The sequence below is a fragment of the Protomyctophum bolini genome (genome assembly GCF_963924005.1).
Source record: "Protomyctophum bolini genome assembly, chromosome: 22".
Taxonomy (NCBI): Eukaryota; Metazoa; Chordata; class Actinopteri; order Myctophiformes; family Myctophidae; genus Protomyctophum; species Protomyctophum bolini.
This window is the reverse complement of record NC_137883.1, coordinates 25,255,422-25,282,226: the sequence shown is the minus strand read 5'-3', so window position 1 is coordinate 25,282,226 and position 26,805 is coordinate 25,255,422. Positions and strand designations below refer to the sequence as shown.

The window sequence follows — 26,805 nt, the reverse complement described above, 5'->3', positions numbered from 1 at the left end:
AGTTACGGCCTTAAAGCTGATATAAGCAATAGGCCTAATATGTCAAAATGATAATGACCTTTTTTTGGGTATTCAGACAGCCAGCAATGGGTAAAACGCTCCCAAAAATGTACCCATTGCTGGCTGTCTGAATTTAAAAAAAAAAGTAATTTAATGTTTGACATATTATTGCTTGCTTATAGCTACTTTAAGTCTTTGCTGCTTTCAGTGTCAATAAAATGATGAGAAAGCATTGGAATGTAACACCACGTTCTATTATCTTACGGTATTATCCTTTCATGTTCCACTCCGTTTTGCCCTCACCTGTCAGCTCCCTGTGCAGTCGGACGGTTTCCGACTCCACCTCTTTAGCCGCCACCACGGATGACAAGGCCATGACCTCTGCCCCCTGAGCACGAGCTTTCAGCTTCAGAGACACACACAGACAGGATTATTGAGGACATGAGGATGATACACAACCTCGGGGTCAACAGTTAGCCACAATAGTGTGTGCGTGTGTGTCCTGTCCTACACCGTCTCCCACTCGGCTTTCCAATCTATCTCACTGCATACAGTCATAGGGACATGGATGGATAACCCACTTTTCCTTTACAAGCATGAAATATGAAATGAATAGTTCTGCTGATTTTATTACTTTTAAAGTTGGCCCTCTCTACTGCACATAACTCGCACAGCTCTTCAAAGGCAGGCAGGTTGGCGTTCTTTCACACGGCACGCTATCAAACGGGTTATCCCTATTCAAGTTCTCTCTGCAAATTCCTGAAGAGTTGAGTCAGTAAGAGATGCAAGCTTTTTAACAACATGTAACGCATTGATGTGAGGCGCAGAAATATCCTGCATATGAAGGAGCAGGACAACAAAGCCATAAATATCCATTGCTATTTTTTCATCATGCAATGTATGTATATTAGTATATTATTATCGTCCCAGTCAGGTGGAAACCTTATATGTCCAATAATGTTACTTTTCAGGATTCTAATTCAAAACATCTACAAGAACATCTTCAAAACCTGCCGCTTCGTGTCACATATTGAGCTTGTGGATCTGCTACTTTTTATATTTTTTGATACTTTTGAGTAGTGATGGGAGATTAATCGGCAAACACATCGGTATCGGCCGATTTTAGTTGTTTTTAGATTAATGGGCATCGGTTTGATTAATCAATCAGACCAATTAATGAATCGGTCCGATTAATCTAATCGGTCTGTCTTTACAGATAAATAAGCCCAAAGTAACAGCTTGAACAGATCTACAAGCTCACAATATTAAATATAAAAGGTATTTAAGTTAAATCTGACTTGCCTAAGCCTGCAGTGCAGACACCCCGTTACATGTATTTTTCAGAATGGACAAAATTATTATAATTTTTCAATACAGAATGAGATCATAATATATCGACATCGGTAATATCGGTTATCTTAAGTACCTCTCGGAGAGAGTCATATGGGGTCCAAGCCACTAGATGGCGCAGGCACACAGCCTAACATACACTCACGGAACAATTCCATTGGATCGTGAACTGTCGCTCATGGCGTGGTTATGTCCCCACCCACTGGGTATATAACCTAAGGTCCGCCCTGAGCAACGTCATTCCTCGCTTTCTGTGCTACGCATACACGTCTTAAACAAAGAGAATCACCTTTTCGACTGTTGAAAATTGTTTTCCATAAAGGACGGGTTTCAAACTTGTGCCGCGGAAATTCGCAGTCCTACGTTGGTGTCCTTCTCTCACTCACGGACGTTCCAGCTTTAAAAGCCAGTAAGTTATTTTAAGGACATTAAAACTCAAGTGGGCCGTACGGCGGCTTGTGGTTTGTCCTCTTGCTAGCTATCCCCGAAACTTTGTTTCCCCCTTGCTAGCCACGTTGCGTCCCTTTGTTCTGCTAGCTTAGCCTTAGTCTACTGTTGCACAACGTAGCACTACTATAAGCTGATAAGCATTAGAACGAGGCCCGAAGTGTTTTTCTCTAGCTCACCTGCCCAGCTACAAGCTAACCAGCGCTGCTCTATCTAGCCTCCGCAGTTTCGCTAGCCCCTTGGGTTAGCTAGCTCCCGCGAACGCAGCCGCTAGCCTCTTAGCTCCGCGAGACGTTAGCTAAGTTTCCAGCCGTCAGGCGCTAACTTAGCCCTCTCTAGCGTCCCTCGCACGTGCGGGTTAGAGATCCACGGCCCTACTCTACGTGACGCAATCCACGCTGCCGACGGAAGCCCTGCTGTACGTCGGACCTGTTACAACAACAGCGTGACGGCCTCGCTACGCGAGTCCCAGGCTTTGCGGCCTTCCCTTCTAGAAACAGCAGCCACAGTTGAAAAACGTGGTTTTCTCTCTGTAATTGGACTCCTGTTTCTTCAACACTGTTTTGTGAGTACCAGATCCTTCTCCTCACATTACATTACTGTTGCAAATATATATATTATTAGTTGTAAAACAATAATATATATACTGTGACTTTATCCTCTTATTGTTGTAATATATATATATATTATTAGTTGTCAAACAATAATATTATATATATTATAGCTTTATCCTCACCGTCTTCTACAACCTTGTGAGTACCAGATTTTCTCCTCACACCTTTTTACTGTTGTATTATATATTATTAGTTTTTAAAACAATAATATTATAATATAACTATAAAAAAAAAAAAAAAAAAAAAAAAAAGAAGTTTCCTCCTGGGCTACTGTTTCTTCTCAAGCTACAACCAGTACCCAAGATGGCCTGCGGTGGTGGCGACAGCCCCCCCCAGCTCCCAGAGGAGGATCGCCCCCGTGTGTGTTTCTCACGCACCTGTGACAACCTGCTGTCCCCCGAGGACAGGCATTCTCGCTGCATGTTCTGCCTGGGACTAACACATGCCCGCCAGGCCTTCGAGACGCCAGGTTTCTGCCCCTGCTGTTTCTACTTTAGAGACAGGGAGAAGGGTCGACGCATCTCTCGCGTCACAAACCACGAAACCGACCTCAGAGCCCGACTGCCCTACGACTGTCTTGGACTGCTGGTTCCTTCTTCAAGCTACACCAGCACCCAAGATGGCCTGCGGGGGTGGCGACAGCCCTCCCCAGTTCCCAGTGGAGCACCACGAGTCCTACTCTTCTACTCCACCGCCACTTTTCTCCTTTATCCGGTTGTGAGTTACAGACAGTTTTCCTCACAACATTTTGGTTATATTATATATTATTATTTTATAATGATATTATATTATAACTTAAAAGTGAAGTGTTTCTACAATGTCCTGGACTGCTGGTTCCTTCTTCAAGCTACACCAGCACCCAAGATGGCCTGCGGGGGTGATAAGGGCCGCCAACAACAAGCTCCACACGCTCTTCACCACACTGGTAAACAGACCTGTGGAGCCAGACCCAAGACATCAGCCAGGCCTTGCCGGCTTGCTCTGGGTGCTGCTCTCCCTCCAGCGGGATCTCGTCAGCCCACCACCTCGTCCTCTCTCTTCAGACCCCTCAACCTTGACGCGTCTCAGAGACACAGTGACGAGTCCTTCCTGGGCTCCTCCCCTGCCGGGAAGGCGGCTCGGACCGCCAACAACAAGCTCCACATGCTCTTCACCTCACTGGTAAACAGACCTGTGGAGCCAGACCCAAGATATCAGCCAGGCCTCGCCGGCTTGCTCTGGGTACTGCTCTCCCTCCAGCGGGATCTCGTCAGCCCACCAACGAGGCTCCCCTGAGCCGGTGGTTGCGACAACGGTGTGTCGGATGCAGTCCTAGGCCTCCACCGACACTACTACTACTTCACGCAGCGGCCGAAGGCACGAGTCTCAATCGACGTGGCTCCCCAACGACCCTCGACAACCGACTGCTTCCCTCAACATTACAGGTATGTACATTGTGAAGCTAGGTTTGTTTAGCTGTTTAGCTAACCTTTTCGAGGTCGGGAGTAGCAACCTCGTTGGATGGCCGACGCCACCCTAGCATGTTTAGCATTCCAGATAGGCTGTTTTCAAGGTGCCACACCAACTCGTCTATGACATAGCCATAGCATCGGAGCTACTTCGGCTATTGTTTCACGCTGCTCTCTTACGGTCACTGAATGCCTCACGTTGCTGTCCAACAGCCAACATGACGGCTGCCAGGATTACGACCGGCACAGCGTCTCTGGAGGGGCCAATCGGACCCTGCAACTCCGTCTCCAGGAGGAGCGTGCTCAGACGCTCTCCCATGCCTTGGGCCCCGTCCAGGGTGTAGCAGCCCCAGACTGCACACCGGGACCGCTCCCCAAAGAAAGGCAAAAGCTCTTGACACAGACCCCCACCATGGGTGGGCCTGTGGCCAAGCTGCACAGTATGTACACGACAAAAATCACTGTCGGGGGACCACTGCTTCCCCTGTCCCAGGTTTTTCAGAGCACATTACACGGCTAGCTGGAAGGAGCCCATGACTCTCCCGGCTACTCCGCACTGCTCTCGTGTCCCTCCCCCCGTAGTAGCGTCTGGGAGGCATCTCAATGCTTCAACGTTACTCCAGGGCTCCCAGAGCTCCCTTCTTCAGGAGATGGGCCACGCCCCTACTCCTGAACAGTTGGCTAGAGTTCGTCGCCTACATGAGAAAATTGTGACCTTCACGTACTGACTCACCGACCTGACCGGCCTTATGGCCACGGCTTCCATCACCTCTAGGTGGCTGGAAGCCTCACCTGGTCTGGATCCCGTTGCCCAGAGAGAGTTCTCCAAGGGTGCTATCATCCCCGGAGACCTCTTCAGAGGCGCACTCGAGAGGATGACCCTCAACGTGGAGGTGCAGCGTCCAGGCTGCGAGGCCCTGACCAGCAGCCGAAGTGACACACACCCTACCCTCCCCCCATGCGCCGGGCCCAGCACCGGACGTAGCAGTCTCGGACTGCACGTCCAGTCCGCCCGCAATGCGCTTCTGGACCATGGCACAGGTGGGCGTCCTGGACGTCCCTGTAGCCAGGTCCCTCGATATTGTTTGCACAAGTACAGCACTTTTTTCTGTAGTACAGTACACAATACAAAAAGACAACAAAACAATATCCACGGAGGGGGGTGGACATGAACCCACTGCCACGGGGGGGCCCGCAGTGGGGCAGGGCATATTGGCATAAGGTCAGTGGCGTACCAAAACGCCACTGGGGAGACGGGTCATGCCCAATTTTTCTCCGACATGCCAGGGAACACTACCTCCAGGCGGGGCGTGCCTCCCATAGCCGGAGAGAACCCACTAGCCAAGCACCTGGCACTGTGGGAGTGGTGCGGAGCATCCCCGTGGATCCTCAACACCATAGCGAAGGGCTACAGACCCCAGTTCGCCAGAACACCCCCGGCGTTTTCAGAGGTCATCTTCACCAACGCCAGGGGTCCGGAGGGTCTGATTCTCCAACAGGAGATAGCTTCCTTGCTGGAGAAGGATGCCGTCAGAGAGGTACCCTTGGCCCAGCGTCGCAGCGGGTTCTACTCCCGCTACTTTCTGGTCAAGAAAAAGGGGGGGGGTCTACGTCCCATCCTGGACCTGCGGATACTCAACAGGCACCTCAAGTCTTTTTCAGTTCAAGATGCTGACGGCCGAATCTCTGGTGCGCTCCATACGCCCAGGCGACTGGTTCACATCCATAGATCTAAAAGACGCCTATTTCCACGTCCCTATTTACCCACCTCACAGGAAGTTCCTGCGGTTTGGGTTCCAGGAAAAGGCTTACGAGTACACGGTCCTTCCATTCGGGGTGTCCCTCAGTCCCAGAGTGTTCGTCCACTGTACGGAGGCCGCTCTGGCACCCCTGAGACTTCTGGGTCTATGGGTGTCCAGTTACATAGACGACTGTCTCCTGTGTTCGGATTCAGCGGAGGAGGCCGCGAGGAACACGACTCGGGTCGTGTCCCATGCGACCTCACTGGGTTTTCAGGATAAACCTAGCCAAGAGCATGATGACGCCTACCCAATCCACAGATTTCATGGGCATCACTCTGGACTCTGTCTCCTACAGGGCTCCGCTGAGTCGGGACAGAGTCAACAACCTGAAGTGCATGACCATGTTCAAGTCAGGCCGCACACTTCCACTGTGTACGTGTCTACGGTTGGCCTCTGATAGGTCTGGACAGACTCCATATGAGGCCTTTTTCAGCGTTGGCTGAAATCCCTCTTCCACCCTTGCCCCAAGGACCTACACCTATGGGTCTGGCCCGTGAGAGGCTAATGCTGACTGAGGCCGGTCTCCCTCCGAATGTTGTCTCAACGATTCAGGAGGCCAGAGCCCAGTCGACAATGACCCGCTACGAAACAGCCTGGGGCGTGTTCGAGCAGTGGTGCTCAGAACGACCTAACCAGGTTATCCCATTCCAAGCTTCAGTAATTTACGCCCTGACATTCCTGCAGGAGTTCCTAGACAGAGGTCTAGGCCTCTCCTCAGTGAAAACCCACTTAGCAGCCATCTCGGCCTGCCAAATGGGCGTTAACGACCAGACAGTATGGAGACATCCGCTGGCGAAACAGTTTGTGAAGGGCGCAGGGTACACAGGATCAACAGACCACTGGTCCCCTCTTGGGATCTGTCTCTAGTCCTCAGGGCTCTAACAATGAGCCCTTCGAACCACTGCAGACGGCTGACCTAAAATGTCTTACACTAAAGCCAGCCCTCCTAGTCGCCCTGACGTCCGCTATGAGGGTCAGCGATCTACACGCACTTTCGGCCAGAGTGACAGTGTCCTCGAACTGCACTCTAGCTCTGAAATGGTGGTCGAACTGAGGTGTTCTGACGGAGGGGATCCCGATGGGTCTCCCCACAGTCAGGAGGTTGGTCACCACCAACGCCAGCCTCTCCGGTTGGGACGCCACCCACGACGGGAGGATGCCGTGTGGGATGCCGCATTACGCTCCTCCCACATCGACTACTTGGAACTACTGGCAGTGTTCCTGGCACTCCGAGAATTCGAACAATTCCTCAGAGGTCACCACGTCCTGGTTCGTTTCCGAAAACACCACGACGGTTTGTTACATCAACAGGCAGGGGGGACTCCGGTCCTCTCGCCTGTGTTCTCTGTTATACGTGTTCCCCCCGTTGGAACTGATTCCGCATGTCCTAGCCAGGATGCGGGTTCAGGGATCAGAGCTGCTACTAGTAGCTCCAGCCTGGGGATCTTGGAGACAGGACATAGTCCCTCTCCTGTTCAAAGAACCAGGGCAGCCCCCTCTGTGGAGGGACCTGCTGACCCAGGCCGGAGGAGAGATCTTTCACCCACGTCCTCAGGACCTAGATCTCTGGGTTTGGCCCGTGAAGGGGCGTTCGCTAGAAGCGACTGGCCTGCCTCCGAATGTCGTAGAAACGATCCTTGGTGCCAGGGCTGCCTCCACCAGACGACGCTATAACACTGCCTGGCATGTGTTTGAGCGTTGGTGCTCGGACAGACAGGAAGAGGTCTTCCCTTTTCAGGCGTCTGTGAGACACATTCTGATTTTCCTACAGGAGTTCCTAGACAGGGGTCTTGGCCTCTCCTCAGTCAAGATCAACCTGGCGGCCATAGCGGCCTATCAGGTTGGTAGGAACGACAGACCAATCAGTGAACACCTGCTGATCCGTCAATTCATGAAAGGAGTTACACACCTCAGGCCGGTCGCCAGGTCTCTGGTCCCCTCGTGGGACCTGACAATAGTCCTGGACTCCTTAATGAGAGACCCCTTCGAGCCACTGGAAATGGTGGACCTGAAGTTCCTCTCTCTGAAGACCGCTCTGCTCGTTGCCCTGACAACGGCGAAGCGGGCTGGTGACATGCACGCGCTCTCAGTAAGCAGCAGCTGCTTGAGATTCAGTGGTAATGACACCAGGGTCACGCTCAGGCCGAACCTTTCGTTTCTACCTAAGACTTTTCCCGCGGGCTGCTCGCCCGTGGATCTCGCGGCCTTCCATCCTCCTCCCTTCTCTTCGGTGGAGGATAGGAGACTACATTGTCTCTGTCCGGTGAGAGCCTTGAAAGTTTACAGGTCAAGAACTGCCCCCTTCAGGCTGGGTGAGCAGCTCATTGTGGCCTGGGGTTCCCAATGGAAGGGTAAACCCATTTCGAAAGTAAGACTCTCGCAGTGGATTGTGGAGGCTATACGTTTAGCCTATACCTCGTGTGGTACTGAGCCCCCAGAGGGCCTACGTGCACACTCTACAAGAGTTTTGTCTGCATCCTGGGCCCTGGCCAGGGGTGTCCCTATTCAGGATGTCTGCGCTGCGGTGGGTTGTCTTCTGACCGGCGGGGCTGGAACAGCAGAGCTGTCGGCCCTTGGTCAGGGACATTTTCATGAGGTCAAGTGGTCCCTTCTGGCCCCTGACCGTTAGGGATGGATGACCATCGTGTTTCTTGACCAGCGGGGCTGGAACAGCAGAGCTGTCGGCCCTGGGTCAAGGGCATCCTCATAAGGTCAAGAGGTCCCTTTCTGGCCCCTGACCGTTATGGGTGGATGACTATCGTGTTTTTTGACCGGCAGGGCTGGAACAGCAGAGCTGTCGGCCCTGGGTCAAGGACATCTTTTATAAAGGATGTCTCTTTTGGGTGAACGCGCAGGGTTGGCTTCTTGGGCCTCCTTTGCGTTTGGTCTCTCTCCAATGGAGATGATCCTAGGGTCGAATATTTTTCTATCAGCCGAAGGCGATCATACGGGAGCGTTATGTTCCCCATATGACTCTCTCCGAGAGGTACTTAAGATAACTTCGGGTTACTTTAGTAACCTCAGTTATATAAGTGACTCGAGAGAGAGAGTCATTAAGTCGCCCTTCTGTCTTCTTTAAGACGTCAGAAAGCAGGTTGATAGGAATGACGTTGCTCAGGGCGGACCTTAGGTTATATACCCAGTGGGTGGGGACATAACCACGCCATGAGCGACAGTTCACGATCCAATGGAATTGTTCCGTGAGTGTATGTTAGGCTGTGTGCCTGCGCCATCTAGTGGCTTGGACCCCATATGACTCTCTCTCTCGAGTCACTTATATAACTGAGGTTACTAAAGTAACCCGAAGTTATCGGCCATAACAGCAATTAATTATATCGGATATCGATATGGGCCAAAATGTCTCATCGGCACATCCCTACTTTTGAGCGTCACTGTAGTATGATAGTATGATAGTAGTAGGACATTAATTTACAAACATAAATATAAAAGGCTTCCTCCCGACAACCATGATATTTCATTTGACTGTGCCTTCCTGTTTCTTTCTTCTCTATTCTCTCGTGCCCTATTCCAACTCTTCCTTTAACTGCAAATAAATAAACTACACATGTAATTCTGATGACTGATGAGACAATGAATGTGATTCTAATTCTGAAGCAGGAGCCAAGGAGAGGAGTTGTTTGAAAACGCCACTAAAATAGGATCATCATACCATGATGAGCCTGGGCAAAATCATAGGATCATAGTCAAGGATCACGGTGGTAGTAAGCCTGGACAAAATCATAGGATCATAGTCAAGGATCACGGTGGTAGTAAGCCTGGGCAAAATCATAGGATCATAGTCAAGGATCACGGTGGTAGTAAGCCTGGGCAAAATCATAGGATCATAGTCAAGGATCACGGTGGTAGTAAGCCTGGGCAAAATCATAGGATCATAGTCAAGGATCACGGTGGTAGTAAGCCTGGGCAAAATCATAGGATCATAGTCAAGGATCACGGTGGTAGTAAGCCTGGGCAAAATCATAGGATCATAGTCAAGGATCACGGTGGTAGTAAGCCTGGACAAAATCATAGGATCATAGTCAAGGATCACGGTGGTAGTAAGCCTGGGCAAAATCATAGGATCATAGTCAAGGATCACGGTGGTAGTAAGCCTGGGCAAAATCATAGGATCATAGTCAAGGATCACGGTGGTAGTAAGCCTGGGCAAAATCATAGGATCATAGTCAAGGATCACGGTGGTAGTAAGCCTGGGCAAAATCATAGGATCATAGTCAAGGATCACGGTGGTAGTAAGCCTGGACAAAATCATAGGATCATAGTCAAGGATCACGGTGGTAGTAAGCCTGGGCAAAATCATAGGATCATAGTCAAGGATCACGGTGGTAGTAAGCCTGGACAAAATCATAGGATCATAGTCAAGGATCACGGTGGTAGTAAGCCTGGGCAAAATCATAGGATCATAGTCAAGGATCACGGTGGTAGTAAGCCTGGACAAAATCAACGCGGATTAACACATTGACTACCAGGTATTAATTAATGAATGAATGAATTATTCTGCCACTGCCACGGTCTTTTCAGTGCAGGCCCTTATTTTGAAGGCCAACTGGTCCCGGTCCGTGAACTGGAAGTAAACAACGGCCACGTGATCACATGTACTGTACTTTCACCCCAAATCTTTCATTTGTAACCGTGATCATCAGTTCTTTATGGGCCGTTGAATAAAGCTTGTTTTGACCAAAAACGCCTATTAATGTGGTGTGTGTACGTGTGTGGGAGTGAGTGTGCGTGTGTGCATGACTGATGCGATCACCTTGTGGATGTCATGGTCCATCTCCAGGTTTCTGCTGGCAGTCTGAATGAGAGGATCCATCTCCTCTCGGATCTTGCTGACCAGCTCCTCCTTGGCCTGAACGTGCAGGGTCAGCTCGGACGTCCTTCTGAGCAGATCCTCACCATGCTGCTGCTGCTGCAGCAGAGCAGGAGACAACTGTTATGTCTCCATCACACCATGCTGCTGCTGCTGCAGCAGAGCAGGAGACAACTGTTATGTCTCCATCACACCATGCTGCTGCTGCTGCTGCAGCAGCAGACAACTGTTATGTCTCCATCACACCATGCTGCTGCTGCTGCAGCAGAGCAGGAGACAACTGTTATGTCTCCATCACACCATGCTGCTGCTGCTGCAGCAGAGCAGGAGACAACTGTTATGTCTCCATCACACCATGCTGCTGCTGCTGCAGCAGAGCAGAAGACAACTGTTATGTCTCCATCACACCATGCTGCTGCTGCTGCTGCAGAGCAGGAGACAACTGTTATGTCTCCATCAGTCACATTATATATTCCAGTGCTTCTCAAACCGTTTCATGTCAAGTAGTGTTGATAATGACAGCACATTTTTAATTAGTTTTAGTCATAGTCTTTTGAATACATTTTCATTTAGTCACATTTGAGTCTACTTTTAGTCGACAAAATATCATAACATTTTAGTCGACTAAATCTATTTATTTCGGTGGGCCTTGATGGCGTCGTAATAGTGTTAGTCATCCTAGCTTAGTTTCTTCAGTGAAAATAGGTAGTCGGCGGGCCTTTACTGTTGACGCCCACTGTGGACGCCCACATTGATGTGTATTTGGCCGCGGGCCGCCATCTGAAAATTGTTCTGCAAGATTTGTGGTAAAAGGAATTCTTCAAAACGTTCCAAACATTTTCAAATTTAGCAGGTGTACCGTACATGGTCACAGCTTGTCCCTTTTTTTTAGCACAATTTACTGTGAAGGAATTCAAGTTGTTTACGGACATTAAATCTAATTTGGACACAAATACCCGCATGACCTTTGTTTGGTCTTTCATGCACAACACACATTATATAACCAGCTTAACCAAATATCCTTTACAGAAATGGATGTTCTGAGTCGGATTTCTTAAAGCACAAAATCTGTTCCAGCTGTCCCAGTGGATGGCTGCTCATATGGTTCCAGGAGGCGAACCAGTGACCTACAAGCAGTGGTGTAAAGTAACTACTAACTAAGTACATGTACTCAAGTACTGTACGTAGGCTAAATACAATTTTGAGGTATTTTCTGTTACTTACATCTGTATTTACAATTATTCAACTTTTACTACAATTAGACGAAAACGTTTTTAACTTGTGAAATGGGTCATTCTGAATCTGCACTGACTGCACAATGAGTACTTTTATTTTTGCTACTTTATATTTTGATGCCGATACTTTTGTACATTTTGAATTCCGGACCTTTTATTGCAACAGAGTATACTGTATAATACATTACAGTATTGATACATTTACTTAAAACATACGAGTACTTCTTCCACCACTGCTACGGCCACCCCAAACACAGGCCTAGCAAGTCTCTACTCAATGTCATGCCCTCGCAGAATATTAAGAGCTTGCATCTAAATAACATTGGAACTATTGGAAGGACGGGTTCTTATTTTTCCATTTCCTGAAAAAGTATCCGTTTTGAACATACAAGCTTTCTGACAACAGAGACGATGCACATCAGCACAGTGATCGACCGTCCTGTACGAAATGCTCCCGGTCCTTTTCCTCTAGTTGTCCTGACACTGACCTCAGCTGTGTGGTTGCTCGCGGGTGTCGTCTGGTTGGAGTGCGGTGGTTGCAGCTGGTGCTGCAGCGACGAGGTGATGTTAGCCAGGCCAACATGGAGCACGGCGGATCTCTGATCCAGGACCAGCTGACTGGCTAGAGTCTGGTTCACCTGCTCTGTGAGGTTCTGCTTCATCTGCTGCATTGTTAATAGACTGAGGGGGAGAGAGAGAGAGAAAGATAGATATGGATGAGAAGGACGTGTGCATATACAGCATATTTAGTAAACATTAACGATGTAAGACATGAGGCCGATCCTACAAATTCCTTCTAAATCGGTAGTTCGCAAACTTTTTTGTGCTGCGGACCCCGATCTGTCTGCCAGGGATTGATATCGTGTTAGGCCACAAGGTTAATTCACAGAAATGTGTGTTTCAAGTGCGTTTCCATCAATCATACATCAGATTGATGTTATGTTCCGACTGATTCCGAGTGTTACTAATACCTGATCCCTTTGAGTGTGTATGTACTACTATGTAGGCACGCACGCACGGCACCCACCTTACACAACCAGGAACGAAAAACAGGAATTGTGCACTGAACCAAACAGGTCAGGGGCAATCAATTCCGAGCTCTCTCACATGCCTTTCATGGCCGCGGTGCCAGTGGGCTCTTTACATCTTTCTGTCTGGTGTGTGCAGCGTGTAATCCTCTGAGCAATCACACGCTAGTAGGAGATGCAGCAAGCGTTCAGCTCAGCAGCAGCAGCAGCAGCACATCCAAGACAGAAATGGGCTTTTGGGGGCACGGCAACGGGAACGCCTGCGTCCCCCTGTGGCCGGCTGTCTTAACCGGCTGCATGCAGGGTTTCAAGCAGTGTTGTTGCCGGATTTTGCGAGAGAAATAAGCAAAACCAGGTCTATGAAAACAAGCCTAAAACAAAGTGACAGGAGCACTCTGAAGGTGTCATTGACATGAACATGTTTGAGAACCACTGGTTTGAACAACATTTAGACCTGAGGCCGATTCTATGTCAGTGTTGCACTGGTACTCAACATTTTTCATGTCAAGGACCCCCAGAATTATCTGTATTTGGCTGCGGACCCCCATCTGAAAATGTGTAGTTCCAGGGACCCCCCTAGAAGCAAAGATTTGAGTTAAACACATTCACTCAAAGAATATATATTCAAAGATTTTCGCCAGGTTTTCGCGATGTTTAAAAAATAGCAGATCTACAAGCTAGTGCTGCACTACGAGCTTGTAGCAGCTTGTAATCTGCTATCTTTCAATAGCTAAAGTATAACATGCTTAAAACACCTAAAGGGGTTCCGGTTGAAGTCCTGAATGGGTTAAGGTAAAAAACATTTAGAAAACAAGCCCCAAGAAAATTGCAACCGGGAACTACCAAAATGTACGCGCGACTTCACATAAATAACCCCGGAAAAAAAACAAGCCCAACGTTGCTTATAATGAGCAGACGTGGCAACAGTGGTTCCAAGGTCTGCAGTAAAGAGGATGTACGACCTTGTGATGTTAAGACAGGCATATAGGTGCACTTTGGGGAAACACCAGAACAATCCACAACCTCAGTGGAATGCTGCGCGTGTGTATAAGTGTAAATGTGAGGGTTAGAGTGTTTGTGACTCACAGCACAGTTTGATCACGATATACTTGTGTGTGTGTGTGTGTGTGTGTGTGTGTGTGTGTGTGTGTGTGCGCGCGCATGCTTACGTACCTCACTGCACAGTTCGACTCATAATATGCTCTTCAGTGTGCATGTCCAGTATGTGTGTGTGTGCGTGTGCGTGTGTGTGTGTGAGTGCATGTGCATACAGTATCTGCATGTACTGTACGAGTGTGTACCTACTGTATGCAAAATCGCTTGCCTCAGTGCACATGTAGTTAGATTCATGATACACTCCTGTATGTGTGTGTGCACACTTGCGTGTGCACATGCGTGCGAGTGCAATGTGCATGCATTCTTGACTTGCTCGCCTGTGTACTGTATGTTCATGCGTGCGTGCGTGCGTGCATGCATGCGTTGCGACTCACTGTGCAGATAGATTGATGATGTCGTCCTGTGTGGAGTTATCTAGCAGCAGAGCCATTAGGAGGATGAAGGTTTGGTTGGAAGCCCTCAAGGCCTTCGCGGTAACGTCCTCCATGTGTTCAGCCATCTCTCTGTGCCTGGGAGACAAAAGAACAGGCCATTACAGCATCCCCAATGTCAGTGGCTCACAACCAGTGGTCCCTGAGGGGGTTCCAGGTGGTCCCCAGCTAAATGATGGAGAGTTGGTGACCTTTATTTGTAGTTGCTAGGTCCCCACCAAAGAGGTACAGGTGTTATTTTGTGCAAAAGGGCATTATTGGCTATTTCCCCTAATATAAGCCCTCAATGGGGGTTGGGTTTTTGAACTAATTCGCTTATTTCCATCGAAATAAGTAGTAAAGTGTGCCACTTGAGATACTATTTACATAGTATAAAAATTGATTTTTGAACGATGGAAATAAGCAAATTAGCACAACACCCCATAGCCCCATTCAATTGAATTCATTGAGGGCTTATATTAGGGGAAATAATGAACTTCTGCACAAAATAACACCTGGACCTCTTTGGTGGGGACGTAACAACTACAAATAAAGGTAAGAAAGCCTTCCAGCATGGAATTCTCCTTTAACTCATGATATTAGACTCTATATGATTTTGGATTTTGTACTATTGTGATATGGCATAAGTCATTCTATACAAATAAATATATCGGATCGGGAAAAATCGGTATCGGCAGATAATAAATATCTAATCATTGGAATCGGATCGGGAGCAAAAAAACGTGATCCCTAGTTGTGAGCTTTGTGGATTTGGCTATTTCCGCTGTGGATGCGAGTGACAGGGTAAGTGGAACGTGTCAGTGGAGGTGGAACTTCATGAATGATGTCGACCGTGGCCTTTATTGCTTAGAATTGATGGCTCAAACCCCATGGATCACACTTACCTTGTCATGAGGGCCTGTGAGTCATTGACCGCAATGTTCCATTTGTTAGGCCCTGACAGCATCTCAAAGGGAATGATCTATGAAGGGGGAAAAATGACAGCAAAATGAACATAGTACAAATCGTGCACGTTGCCTGTGATTTAGAGGGACTTCCAACTGTCTGATGAGCTATATGATAAGAATGATGTTCTTATGATATCACTCTATGGGTGAACTTTACATTTTTTATTTAGAGTAGCCAAGAATCCCCGTGCCCCTCGCCCTAATTTGGTCATTGCTGTATGTCAATCCCCCCCACACAATTCACATGTCTGTGACGTCTTGGTGCAAAGTAACTAAAGTGAACAGATTCATTCCCTGATGAAGGCTTAACCGCCAAAACGTTGAATATTCCTGTCTTACCTGCTGTCCTAATAAATATTGGTACTCTATATTGGTGTGTGCGTCTCCACCTTCTTGTTTATTCAAGATCTCCTCTACAGTTTTCTCCCGTGTGCCGGCACCGCCACAAGGACTTTGGTGTGCGTAGAGCCTCTTTGTAACTAAGTACCACTGATTCAGAGACAAAGATCACACTCCGTTCCGTCCCTTGAAAAAGGGCCAACAACAGTGTGGTGCAGACAGTATGGATGTCCACATTGCTCCAAGCTGGAGGCACGGTGGGGGATTTGAACCCGGTACGGTAGTAGTTAAGGGACAGTACACTTTCCCCTGAGACACCTGGGGCGACCGGGAACATGAACTTATATGCTGAGTGTTACACAATGGGGCCACTGTGACCCCTGCAGCTATACAGTAGCTGGCCCCCGGCACTGTTCAAAATAGCACCCACTGCTCCTAATAGCTCTATATAGGATAGGATGGCAGGTGCAAGAAATACTTGGCAAATAATCTAATGTCACACACACAGCTTGCTTGCGTGCGTGTGTGTGTGCGCGCGTGCACGTGTGTGTGTCTCTGTCTGTCTGTCTGCACTGTGCTATATATCATGCAACAACTCACACTACTACATCATCAACACATCACCGACACCACTGATTCTACAGATGACTGTTTTTTTTACCAGCTTTTAACCACCGCAAGTGTGTCTGACCCTGAGACTGGGAGGTCGGGGTTCGATCCCCGACCGGGTCATACATACCAAAGACTCCATGCATGCTTGGCACTCACCTCATCTGTGACATACTAGCGTCATGTGCAGGGGATGTACTTGTACATCAAGCTGCCTCACGCTACAGAAACAGGAGATATATTGGCTCCTGCCATATGGGCCTCAAGGCTCGGCAAGGCTACTTATACTACTCTTTGGTGTATATTTCGGTTCATTGATTGTTCATGCAGATAAACGTATGATTACTTTTACACACAAAAAACGTGTCTTCCTCATTTTGTCACTGACTGACGGGCCAGGTCATGAGTCATGACAACCACAACAACAACGACTCAGTTTGGGTTGAAACCAAGGACACCTTGGAAGAAATGGAACCAGACGCCCTACAGCTCCTGATATGTTGTGGTGAAAGGAGATAGAATAGCTGAATATTTCATTTAATTTGAAAAAGAAAAAGAAAAGAAAAAAAAGTGCGAAAATTCAATCAACATTTGACACGCATGCATTCTCTCTTCGTTTTAGGGGGCCGCTCTGCCTATTAATGTGGAATTGCATTGCTCTTGCTCCAGGCTTACCCCGGTGAGGCTTTCCTATACGCAAATGCACGCGCACGCATATAATGTACTCAAACACACATGCACGTAAACACACACACACAAACGCGCTCAAAAAAGCTATGGACTGACAAAACCTCATTTCCCCAAAACCAAATGACAAGGCAGCAATATCCATAATAGACTCAGAGCTGTCGTACGCAATTCAGATAGACGGCAAAAAGCTTGAGTGGTGCGTGCAGAACAAATGGTTTAGTTTTCTGTGTCCGTCAAACAAACCGTGTCATGTCCCTCTTCTCAGCAGAGTAATATCGCACGGCGCTTTTGCATTCAGACGAAATATCTTTACTTCATCAGTATACACAGAGCACAGCTATTCTGCTTTAAGGATGAAAATCAATCATGTTTCACTCAATATCATCATGCATCTGGTATGGGTGAAAGCCTATTGGCATTCACATGCCTCTGTCAATGTCACACTCTGGCCCTGCGCTGCCTGTCTCTGCCCATGCCCTGTGCTGTGTCCTGGCCCTGTGGGGAGACTTTGGCCAGTGTGTATTCCTCCTGAGCTCCCCAGCACCTCCCTTCACTTCATAAAGTGAAGTCATGAACTCATGAACAAATGTTTAATAGTAGCCTATAATGTATTATGTATGGGATGTGGTGTTGTTGAATTGTCTTGGTTCTGCCTGATTCGTAATCAAACCTCATGTGTTGTCCCGGCGGTGCGTGTCATTGCTCTGATGGCGCATTATTCCGACGGTGGGAATGTTCTTCTTACCATGTTGTCCAGGTCCAGCGTCGCCTGCTTCAGCTGTTTCTGAGACGCTCCCACCATGACCACATGGCGGCTGAGAGCGTGACACACACCCCCGCCGCCACCGCCGCCGTTCTTCTGTGCCACCGTGCTGTCATCTCCCGTCACCGCACTGACGCTGCAGTTCAGGGCGGAGGTGACGCCTCGCAGCTGGGCCAGCAGAGTGTGCGTGGACGCTTCGAGCAGGGAGAACTGTCTGATGAAGGCCTCCCGCGCTTCTGCAAGAAACAAGAGCAACAAATGAAAAACGAATAAACTGCTTGGGAACCCCAGTTCGATCCCGGGCTCCGCCAGAGTCAGTGTCAAAGTGTCATGGAGCAAGGAGCGGCAGTGGCTCAGGGGTAGAGTGGCTGGATGGTAACCACAAGGTTGCCAGTTCGAACCCGGCTCTCCCAGAGTTAGTGTCGAAGTGTCCTTGAGCAAGACACTGAACCCCTAATTGCTGGTTGCGATGTGCTGGTTGGTGCCTTGCATGGTTTCTGCCGCCATCAGTGTATGAATGTGTGTGTGAATGGGTGAATGTAATGCACAATCTATGTAAAGTGCCTTGGATAAAGGCGCTATATAAATGCACCATTTACCATTCACCAAGAGGCTGAACCCCTAATTCAGTGGAACAGGAAATGGAGATAACATATTAGATAAACAGTGGAACACTGCCTGTCCTGTGTTGCCTTTTTGTGCCCACAAAAATCTCTTTCAAGTCATTACGAGTCAAACAACCAGTGCCCTGCAGAGCTGTTCTGCCCGGGTTTGAACCTAAATCTCTGTTCAGTGTGTATATGTGTGTGTGTGTGTGTGTGTGTGTGTGTCTGTGTGTGCGTGTGTAGGGGAAAGGTGCCTTGGGGTTAGGGAAACTGCTATCGTGATTGCAAATATAATCACAATGCGCTGAGGATTAGAGATGCTCCGCCTGTCATATAAATAGGGATTAAGTTGGTCACAGTGCCTTGTTCCGTGCGCCACGATTTGTCTCTATTTGGCCATTGATGTTGAGCCCGTAAGCCTGAATATTATGAATATATCAGCAGTGTGGAGCAGTAATGGGGAGAGGATGGTTTCACTAGTTTTGTACCGTGATTTATTCACAGTGTTGTCGTCGGTGTCGAGCGTAGGAGAGACAGATAGTCATTCGTTGTGTGCCTGAGGTCGTCCACAGTCAAGGGTTTATGCGTTGCCAATCTCGTGATGTGAGGCGTCCTGCCATTTAATAAACCCCACATGCTCCAGTTGACTGGAGTTCCCCACGGGTCTATGCTAGGCCCCCCTTCTGTTTTCCCTCTCTACACCAGATATCTATAAGCTCACAATACGTTGCGTTGTGCCCTCATAATTGGGAAGCTAGGTTCCAAGTGTTTACTGTAACAACCAGTAAACTAAGTACATTAGCCTTTCGACCGCAAGGTCATGGGTTCGAATCCGGGTTGACACTTTTGTACTTTTACTCTAGTTCAGTCAGAGAATACAAGTGTGCATATAATATTTTATCTCGGTGTTCGGCTCTACTACATTTTTCTCCCTGCTCGGCACATTAAAACATCATCATTAAACATTAAGAGCAGGGAGATAGATACAATAACAACCCCCATGGGGAACAGAAATAATGGAGCCCACCGGTGGTGCTGGGGTGGAGGTGGGAGCAAACATCACATAACAACCAGGAACCATATGCAGAAAGAAGGCAGGAAGAAGCATGCAGTCTAGTGAGCTTAAATACCCCGCCCAATTGGTCAGCTGACTGCCACATCAGCAAATGACATGTTTATATGTATGTATACGCCCTTGAGCACAGCATGAAACCCCTCAAGTATATCTGACTGAACTAACTCTGCAAGCTACGTATCATTACATTTTAAATACAGGACTTCTACTTAAAACAGACTAGATCTACATTGCAGAATTGACACTTTTACTTTAGTGAAAGAAACTGTGAATACAACATGAGCGATGGCAGGAATGGCCCCATTTTGGCCCCATTTATGCCACATATGGCCAGACAATCAGAGATCTCTGACCTAATGATACGTCCAGGGAAATCTAAATTCATTGAATGTTTTGGACCGTGGAGAAAAAACCATGGGCTAACATTTCAAAGCCTATTAATTTGAAAACCATGCAATCCTGATACCGTCCCAATATCAAAGACCGTCCAAAAGTCTTTGCGTTGGCTCTGCGATGCTGGCACTTCGCACTCCCAGAGGATTTTAACTGTGTGAAATGCCTCTTCAGTTTGGTCAGTACTAATCATTTGAACCTCTATCCATATTTTCATGTTGGCTTAGCTATTCAAAAATAGCAGATGTAACAAGCAACATTTTGTGCCATTTATCTATTCATTATTTATTAATAAAAACATATTGATTAATAATTTAATCCTACTGTTGGATTATCGGCCAAAATGTTTGTTTTTTGAAAACATTAATGCGTCAAAACTCTACGCATTGTGAACTTATGTTAACAATAGTCCAGCATGTGTGCTGTGTGTAGAGGGCGAGCTGAAATGTCCATTTTACACCATTATCAATCATGCATGCATGTATTTGATTTAGTTGTTGTCACTTGTCTGTTGTGTCACTTGTCTGTTTCCTGAACGTAATTAACTAGAACCTATGTCATGACGCCTACCGCCCTACGTTGTTACCACAGTAACCAAAGCAGATACAGTATGTCGACGCAGTGTGGCTTAAATCAATCCGAGAACACAGATCTGTGATAGATCTGATCACTTGCAAATTTGTGTGAACAGTCGGGCCAAAAGATCGGATTTGAGAAATACATTGGATTTGACTGTCTTACTTACTTACTGCCTTACTTTTCAGGATTCAAATTCAAAAGTAGCACATCTACAAGCTCGAAACGCGCCTCTTCGCGCCACTTTTCGAGCTTGTGGATCTGTTACTTTTGATGCTTTTGTGGTATGATCAAGTAAGGAAAAAAAACACGCAAAAAGTTCAAATATGGAGAAAATAGTTTTCTGTCCGAACGGCAAAGATATCTAAAAGATAAAGTGAAAATAAAAATAAACTCTTTATTCCATTATTGGAAAAAGTTAAGGGCTAAGAAAACATCTAGTCGCAGCCCCTATTCGCACCTTGCATAGCCAGGAAGTCTTCCAGAGCGTTGGGCAGCGTGTCCTCTCCCTGCTGCTGCTGCTCCTCGTGACGCACGCCGTGCACGCTGCCGTACGCGCCGCCGTGCACGCCGCCGTGCACCCCACTGTGCACGCCGCCGTGCACGCCGCCGTGCACCCCACTGTGCACGCCGCCGTGCGCGTGGTGCTCCTTCATCAGCATGTGATGGTGCACGTGGTGGCCCAGTCTGCCCCGGCAGTCGAAGCGGGCCAGGAGCTTCTCCAGGTCCTCCAGGCGAGTCCTCAGCCTCTCCGCCTGCAGCGGCAACAACAACACAAACATCCATCAGCATTTTTGGAAGTTATCAATGAGAATATGAAAATTGTTATGATCCCGCCGTGACCAAAAACACTACTTTGTATTTATTTATGCACGAGATGGCCGGGAGGATAGGGTTCACGTCGCTCTTGGTATTTCAACCGGCATCAAAATATTGCATTAAATCAAATAAAACAGTCCCGGCAAAAGAATTACGACAGCATACAGTATATATTTTCCATATTATCTATCCAAGTCCGCTTACTTAATGTCTTTTGGCAGCATGAGATATAAAACTACAATTTATGTCTTTAGATAATATACACACTCACTCATACTTTGTTAAAGTTGTTAAATCTAGAATCCATTACTAAACTTTTCACCTGCTGAAGACAGCGTGCAGGAGTTTTGTTTTCCTTTTTGAATAGCCAAAGTGTAATATAATGGTTAAAGTGGTTATAGAACACAGCTGCTTTCCCAGTTTTAATGGGTTACGCATTTCTTGTCTTCTATTTCATTTGATATGTGCATCACTTTTCTTCTCATTCAACCGTTCCATCCCTCTATTTCCCCATTGTCAGCGTCTCCTTTACATAATACAAATGCATATCATACATACGTAAACGTGTGTGTGTGTGTACTAGTACTAGAGGAACTGTTCACACAGACAGAGCTAGAGAGAGAGAGAGAGAGAGAGAGAGGGAGAGAGAGAGAGAGAGAGAGAGAGAGAGAGAGAGAGACGGAGGAATAGAGAATAATTAGAGAGGCAGACAGACATTGGGGACAAAGAGAATAATTGCAGGTGTACGGAGCTGACAGGCCTTGGCGTGTTCAGTGAATTGCTAACGCTGTGAGAATCACAGCATGCAGCGTTTATGCAGGTACAAGCCGTCCCACTGAGAACACAAAAGCACCGCACGCGGCTGCAACGAGAGGATGTCTGCAGCCCATGGGGGGTGAGTAACTAGGCTCATTTACTCAAGTAAGTGTACTTGTGTAATAAGTTCTGTTGAGCACCTCATCTCTATTCATCTCTGAGGCAAATATTGTACTTTTTAAATCCACTACAATAGAGTACTACAGACGAAAAACAATTAGTCCAAATTTTATTCTGACCCCTCCACGAAAAGGCCTCGTTGTCCTGACCCCTTATCCATCATTTAAACATTATGGATAATTAGTGTCTACTTAAACTGTTTTTCGTCTGTGTACTCATTATAGTTACTTTGCAGATTTAGATTTTATTATAAAAAACCTACAGCAACCAAGGCAATTATAGGTTGTATACTTCAAGTTCACAACACAACACAAAAAAAGCACACTACTTTTGTTAATTTATATTTTGATGCCAGTACCTTTGTACTTTTATGCAACTAAAATGTTTAAGTGTTTCTACAAGTAAGTAGTGGTAGTGCTACTTTACTTCACCCTTTTTAATTTCATTTTTTATTCAGCATTTGAGCCACTGACCACCATTTGATGAGATTTATTCTCTCAGACCCAGAACTTGGAATATTTTGTAAAATTCGTCCACAATCCCATGCTGTACTGATGTGGTACCATTAGAAGAGAGAACAAACGTTGATCAAAATAACAATTCTTCTACATTCTTTAAAGCATCAGAGTACTTCTTTCACTATACTGCACAGCGAATGACAGAGTGCCCCTGTGGTTTTGTCCTGGCCCATGGGGAGAACAGAACCGGGGGCAGCATACGGATGTGGAGGAGCTGATGCTAATCTCCGGGGACATGGAAGCGCTGTACTGGGGGATCATTAGGGCAAAATGTCTGCTTGTGTTTCACTGAGCATCCCCTGTTTACCTGTGATCTAGAAATACAAAGTGAGCCCATATGGCTGCCACGCAACACTACAAAGACACCATGACCCGAGGCCTCGGCTATTTCAAGATCCATTTGTACCGGATAATGGGCCGGTGCCAATCTACAGTACACTCTACATGCAATTGTATGCAATTGTTCATGAGCGTTCACCACTGGCGTTCAACTCAACTGTATGAATCATGCATATGGACCTGAGCCTGGGTTTGAACTGGCAACCTTGCGGTTCCCATCCGGCCACTCTACCCCTGAGCTACCGCCGCCCCGCCCCGCCCCGCACGTCTGCCCGCACTCACCTGCTCCTTGACCAGTCCGTAGCAGAGTGGACACTCCTCGCACTGGTGCGTGGCTCTGTTGTGATAATAGTTCCTTTCACATTTGTCACACTTGTAGCCCACGAAGCCCTGGCGGCAGAGACAAGTGCCATTGCTGTGACACTGCATGTGGATGGAGCCCATCGGGTCACAGTTACAGGCTGGAGGGGATGAAGAGGACAATCACCGTGAGTGGAAGAGAGGAGCAATGGGGTGGACATTTAACCACAACCAGCATTCGGTGGAAAGAGCAGATCCACAAGCATGCTGCCATGGTATGCATTGTGAGCTTGTATTACATTGTATTAACCCATTCTGGACGGGAACCCCCTTTGGTGTTTTAAGCATTATGTTATACAAGCTCATAGCGCGGCACTGCTACGAGCTTGTAGATCTGCTATTCTTGAAAATGTGGCGCACATCTTTGAATATATATTCTTTCAGAGCGAACGTTTTTAACTCATATCTTTGCTCCCGGGAGGTCTCTGGAACAACATATTTTCAGATGGGGGTCCGCGGCCAAATACAGATAATTCTCGGGTCCTTGACATGGAAAAACCACTGACATGGAAACATAGGTTTGTTCAGTAAACTGTGGATTTAGAAGCTTTTTCTTTCTTTTTTAGAATCGGCCTCAGATCTACATATTCCATCATATAGAGAAGATTCCGGATTGCAGCTTCAGCTCTGAAGGGGTAGCATGTCCTAGCCCATTAGGTGCATGTACATTGTCACTTACAAAGGGCAGAATCTCCACAGTTCCCGTAGATCCATTATAACGCCTTCAATATCTTTATACCCTACTCCTGTCTCTAAATGCCTATGAAATTGCTCTCTTATAAAACATGCTGTGAATCCACTGTCATTTAATACACTGTAATTCAACATCCACGGTGCATGTGCATGTTTGTACTTTGTGTATTCATATAAGTATGTTGTTAATAATGCATGATGCATTTGCATGTTTGTAATGGTTTATGGCCTGTTTTTGGTTTATGTTAATCACCTTTACATCTTTACATCATTACATGAGTACACTGATGCATGAAGTCTGTTATTCTGTGGTGTGATTAGGTGGGTTGGGAGCGGCTAGTTTTAGGAGAGCTTTTAGTTTGTTTTTGTCCTTGTTTGTATATGCATGAATGTATTTGTCTGTATTGTTCAGTCTACTGTATTTACTGTATGGTGTTGGACCCCCTCGAAAACAAGATGATACATGTCAAGGGGATATCCTTCTCAATAAAGGTTAATATTTGACGGTGTAAACCAGCGGTTACTAAACCTTTTCATGCTAAGGACCCCCAAAATGATACTCATTAGCTTGCTGACTCCCAATTTGGAAATACATGCCAAGGACCTTTACGGCTCTAGGGCCCCGGGCGTGTTTGACCTGAATTAGGAACAAATGGAACAAAATTAACAAATGGGTCCATTTGGTTCCATTTGTACACTCTCAGAGTTACAGACCCACAAGGGTCCTTTGGTTCCTAACTATCATTTAGCTGGGGACCCCTAGGGTCCCCGGACCCCACTTTGGGAACCACTGGTGTAAACTATATATATTGTTGTTGAATGCAAAGTACAGCTCCAGTACCTCTGCAACCTCGCGCAGAGAATCCAAAGAAGCTGACTCGGCATGAGTCACACAGTCTCCCCTCCACTCCTGCACGACACATGCACTGTCCTGAGACCGGGTGACAGGCCGCAGACAGAGAGCCAACCGGATTACACTCACACCTTAATAGGAAGTAAAGAAAAGAAGAAGACAACATTAATAATCACCACCAGGCACATTGACACATGGGAACGGCGTAGCCCACACGTCCCAAACTCTTCTCCCTTCGAGCTCCAAAACTATGGAATGCACTTCCCATTGCAGTCAGAACTGCAGACTCACTCCCAATCTTCCGCCGTAGTCTGAAAACCCACCTCTTCAGACCTCATCATGGCTCGTAGCACTTGCCCTAGCCCAGACGATCTTACAGGCGTATGCAAAGGCTCAACTTACAGTATGTAACTTAAACATTAATATAGACTTAGATAGCATTTTATGTGGACATAGCACTATATAGTATATACGTTTCACTATATAGATATTCCACTGTTAGGTTCTTAGCTTACGTATGATTCATGATAACTACTTGTTTATGTATGTGATGTATTCCCATGCTTTTTTGTTCTTGCTTAATGTAAATCGCACTAGATTAAGAGCGTCTGCTAAATGCCTAAATTGTCATTGTAAATTCAAACGGTTCTCATGTAGCTTGCCTGTGACATCACTCTATCAATGATTTTCTGGGGGGTTCCCAGATGACAGTGAAGGACTTTTAAGACCGTTTTAATACCTCAAAAGGAACGAAAAGAAGGGAAAAAAAGACCCTTACTGCATCAAAAGTAATTGTCAGATAATATAAGAGGCAGAAATGTTGAAAATAACAAAAAATATTCTGTACTGGAAGCCCAATCTAGAGTGGAGCCAACGTTGAGAACCTGCAGGTTTAAAATATCGTTGCTGTCGGGGCAGAAACCGCACTCAAACTTTTTGTGTTTCTTTCTTCATAAATTAACGGCCTATAGTTGATCACTGCAGCGTCACTCGAACCGCAGAACCAAATCTGTGTTTTTCGAGCTTGTAGATTTAATTTGAATCCTGAAAAGCAGCCGTTCTGGACATAATGATGTTTCCAACCCAACAAGGATGATATTGTGATGTTTGACAGAATGCTGCTTCACCTCTCACAGCCTCTCCCAGGCTGCAGGTTGAAGTAGTGTTTGACAGAATGCTGCTCACCTCTCACAGCCTCTCCCAGGCTGCAGGTTGAAGTAGTGTTTGACAGAATGCTGCTCACCTCTCACAGCCTCTCCCAGGCTGCAGGTTGAAGTAGCCCTCGTCGCAGTGACTGCAGTCCCTCCCCGTCACGTGACCCAGGCAGTGACACCGTCCGTCTGTGGGGTGACACTGGTCCAGCGGCCCTGAGGTCCCTGCTGGATAGCAGCTGCAAGCTGGGCAGCGCAACGCAGCACAGCACAGCACAGCGCAGCGCAGCGCAGCACAGCACAGCACAGCACAGCACAAACACAACACAACACAACACAACACAACACAAACACAACACAAACGCTCTGATCAGGAATAATAATAATTTGAATAACATAATGCAATATGTTTGATAAACAATCATAGCATTACATTGCTAATACATAGTGGTTTAAACTTAGGTGAACAAAGTATTTTTTATGTATACCTTTGCTTTACTTGATATGTATGCAGATTTAGATTAGTAATACAAAACATGCACTAATAACTGAGTGTGTTAAACTTGTACTTTTACTTGAGCAAGATTTTTAATTATACATTTATTATATTATTATACACTCTTTTAACAGAATATTTCTACATGGTGTTAAAAAAAAAGTCCTACTTCCACCACTGCTAGCTCCATGGTATATTTTATCTAAAAGAACTGGAAGCTTGAAAAGGGGGATTCTTCTCGTAGCCTCATGCCACCCTAGTTGAATTCCTTATTCCCGCTGTTATCAAAAAGCTCTTCTCTATCATGGTGTCTGCACGACAGCCACTGTGAGATCTGGATGTGT

The 26,805-nt window shown here is 46.8% G+C and overlaps 1 protein-coding gene across 3 annotated transcripts in view; it reads right to left on the bottom strand.

Moving 5' to 3' along the window:
* Nucleotides 1-26,805, bottom strand: part of lamc3 (laminin, gamma 3) — a 150,597-nt gene that overhangs the window by 4,413 nt on the left and 119,379 nt on the right. Inside the window, exons 15-24 of one of the 3 annotated variants that reach the window (XM_080755309.1) lie at nucleotides 26,058-26,211; nucleotides 24,803-24,945; nucleotides 23,191-23,369; nucleotides 20,757-21,051; nucleotides 17,630-17,883; nucleotides 15,184-15,260; nucleotides 14,243-14,377; nucleotides 12,207-12,405; nucleotides 10,433-10,585; nucleotides 304-406 (exon numbers count right to left, since the gene is read on the bottom strand). In XM_080755309.1, the coding sequence (XP_080611435.1) occupies nucleotides 304-406; nucleotides 10,433-10,585; nucleotides 12,207-12,405; nucleotides 14,243-14,377; nucleotides 15,184-15,260; nucleotides 17,630-17,883; nucleotides 20,757-21,051; nucleotides 23,191-23,369; nucleotides 24,803-24,945; nucleotides 26,058-26,211 (1,692 nt within the window). Of the gene's footprint in view, nucleotides 1-303; nucleotides 407-10,432; nucleotides 10,589-12,206; nucleotides 12,406-14,242; nucleotides 14,378-15,183; nucleotides 15,261-17,629; nucleotides 17,884-20,756; nucleotides 21,052-23,190; nucleotides 23,370-24,802; nucleotides 24,946-26,057; nucleotides 26,212-26,805 lie in introns of all 3 variants that reach the window. The other 2 variants (XM_080755310.1, XM_080755311.1) reach the window with 2 other exon arrangements.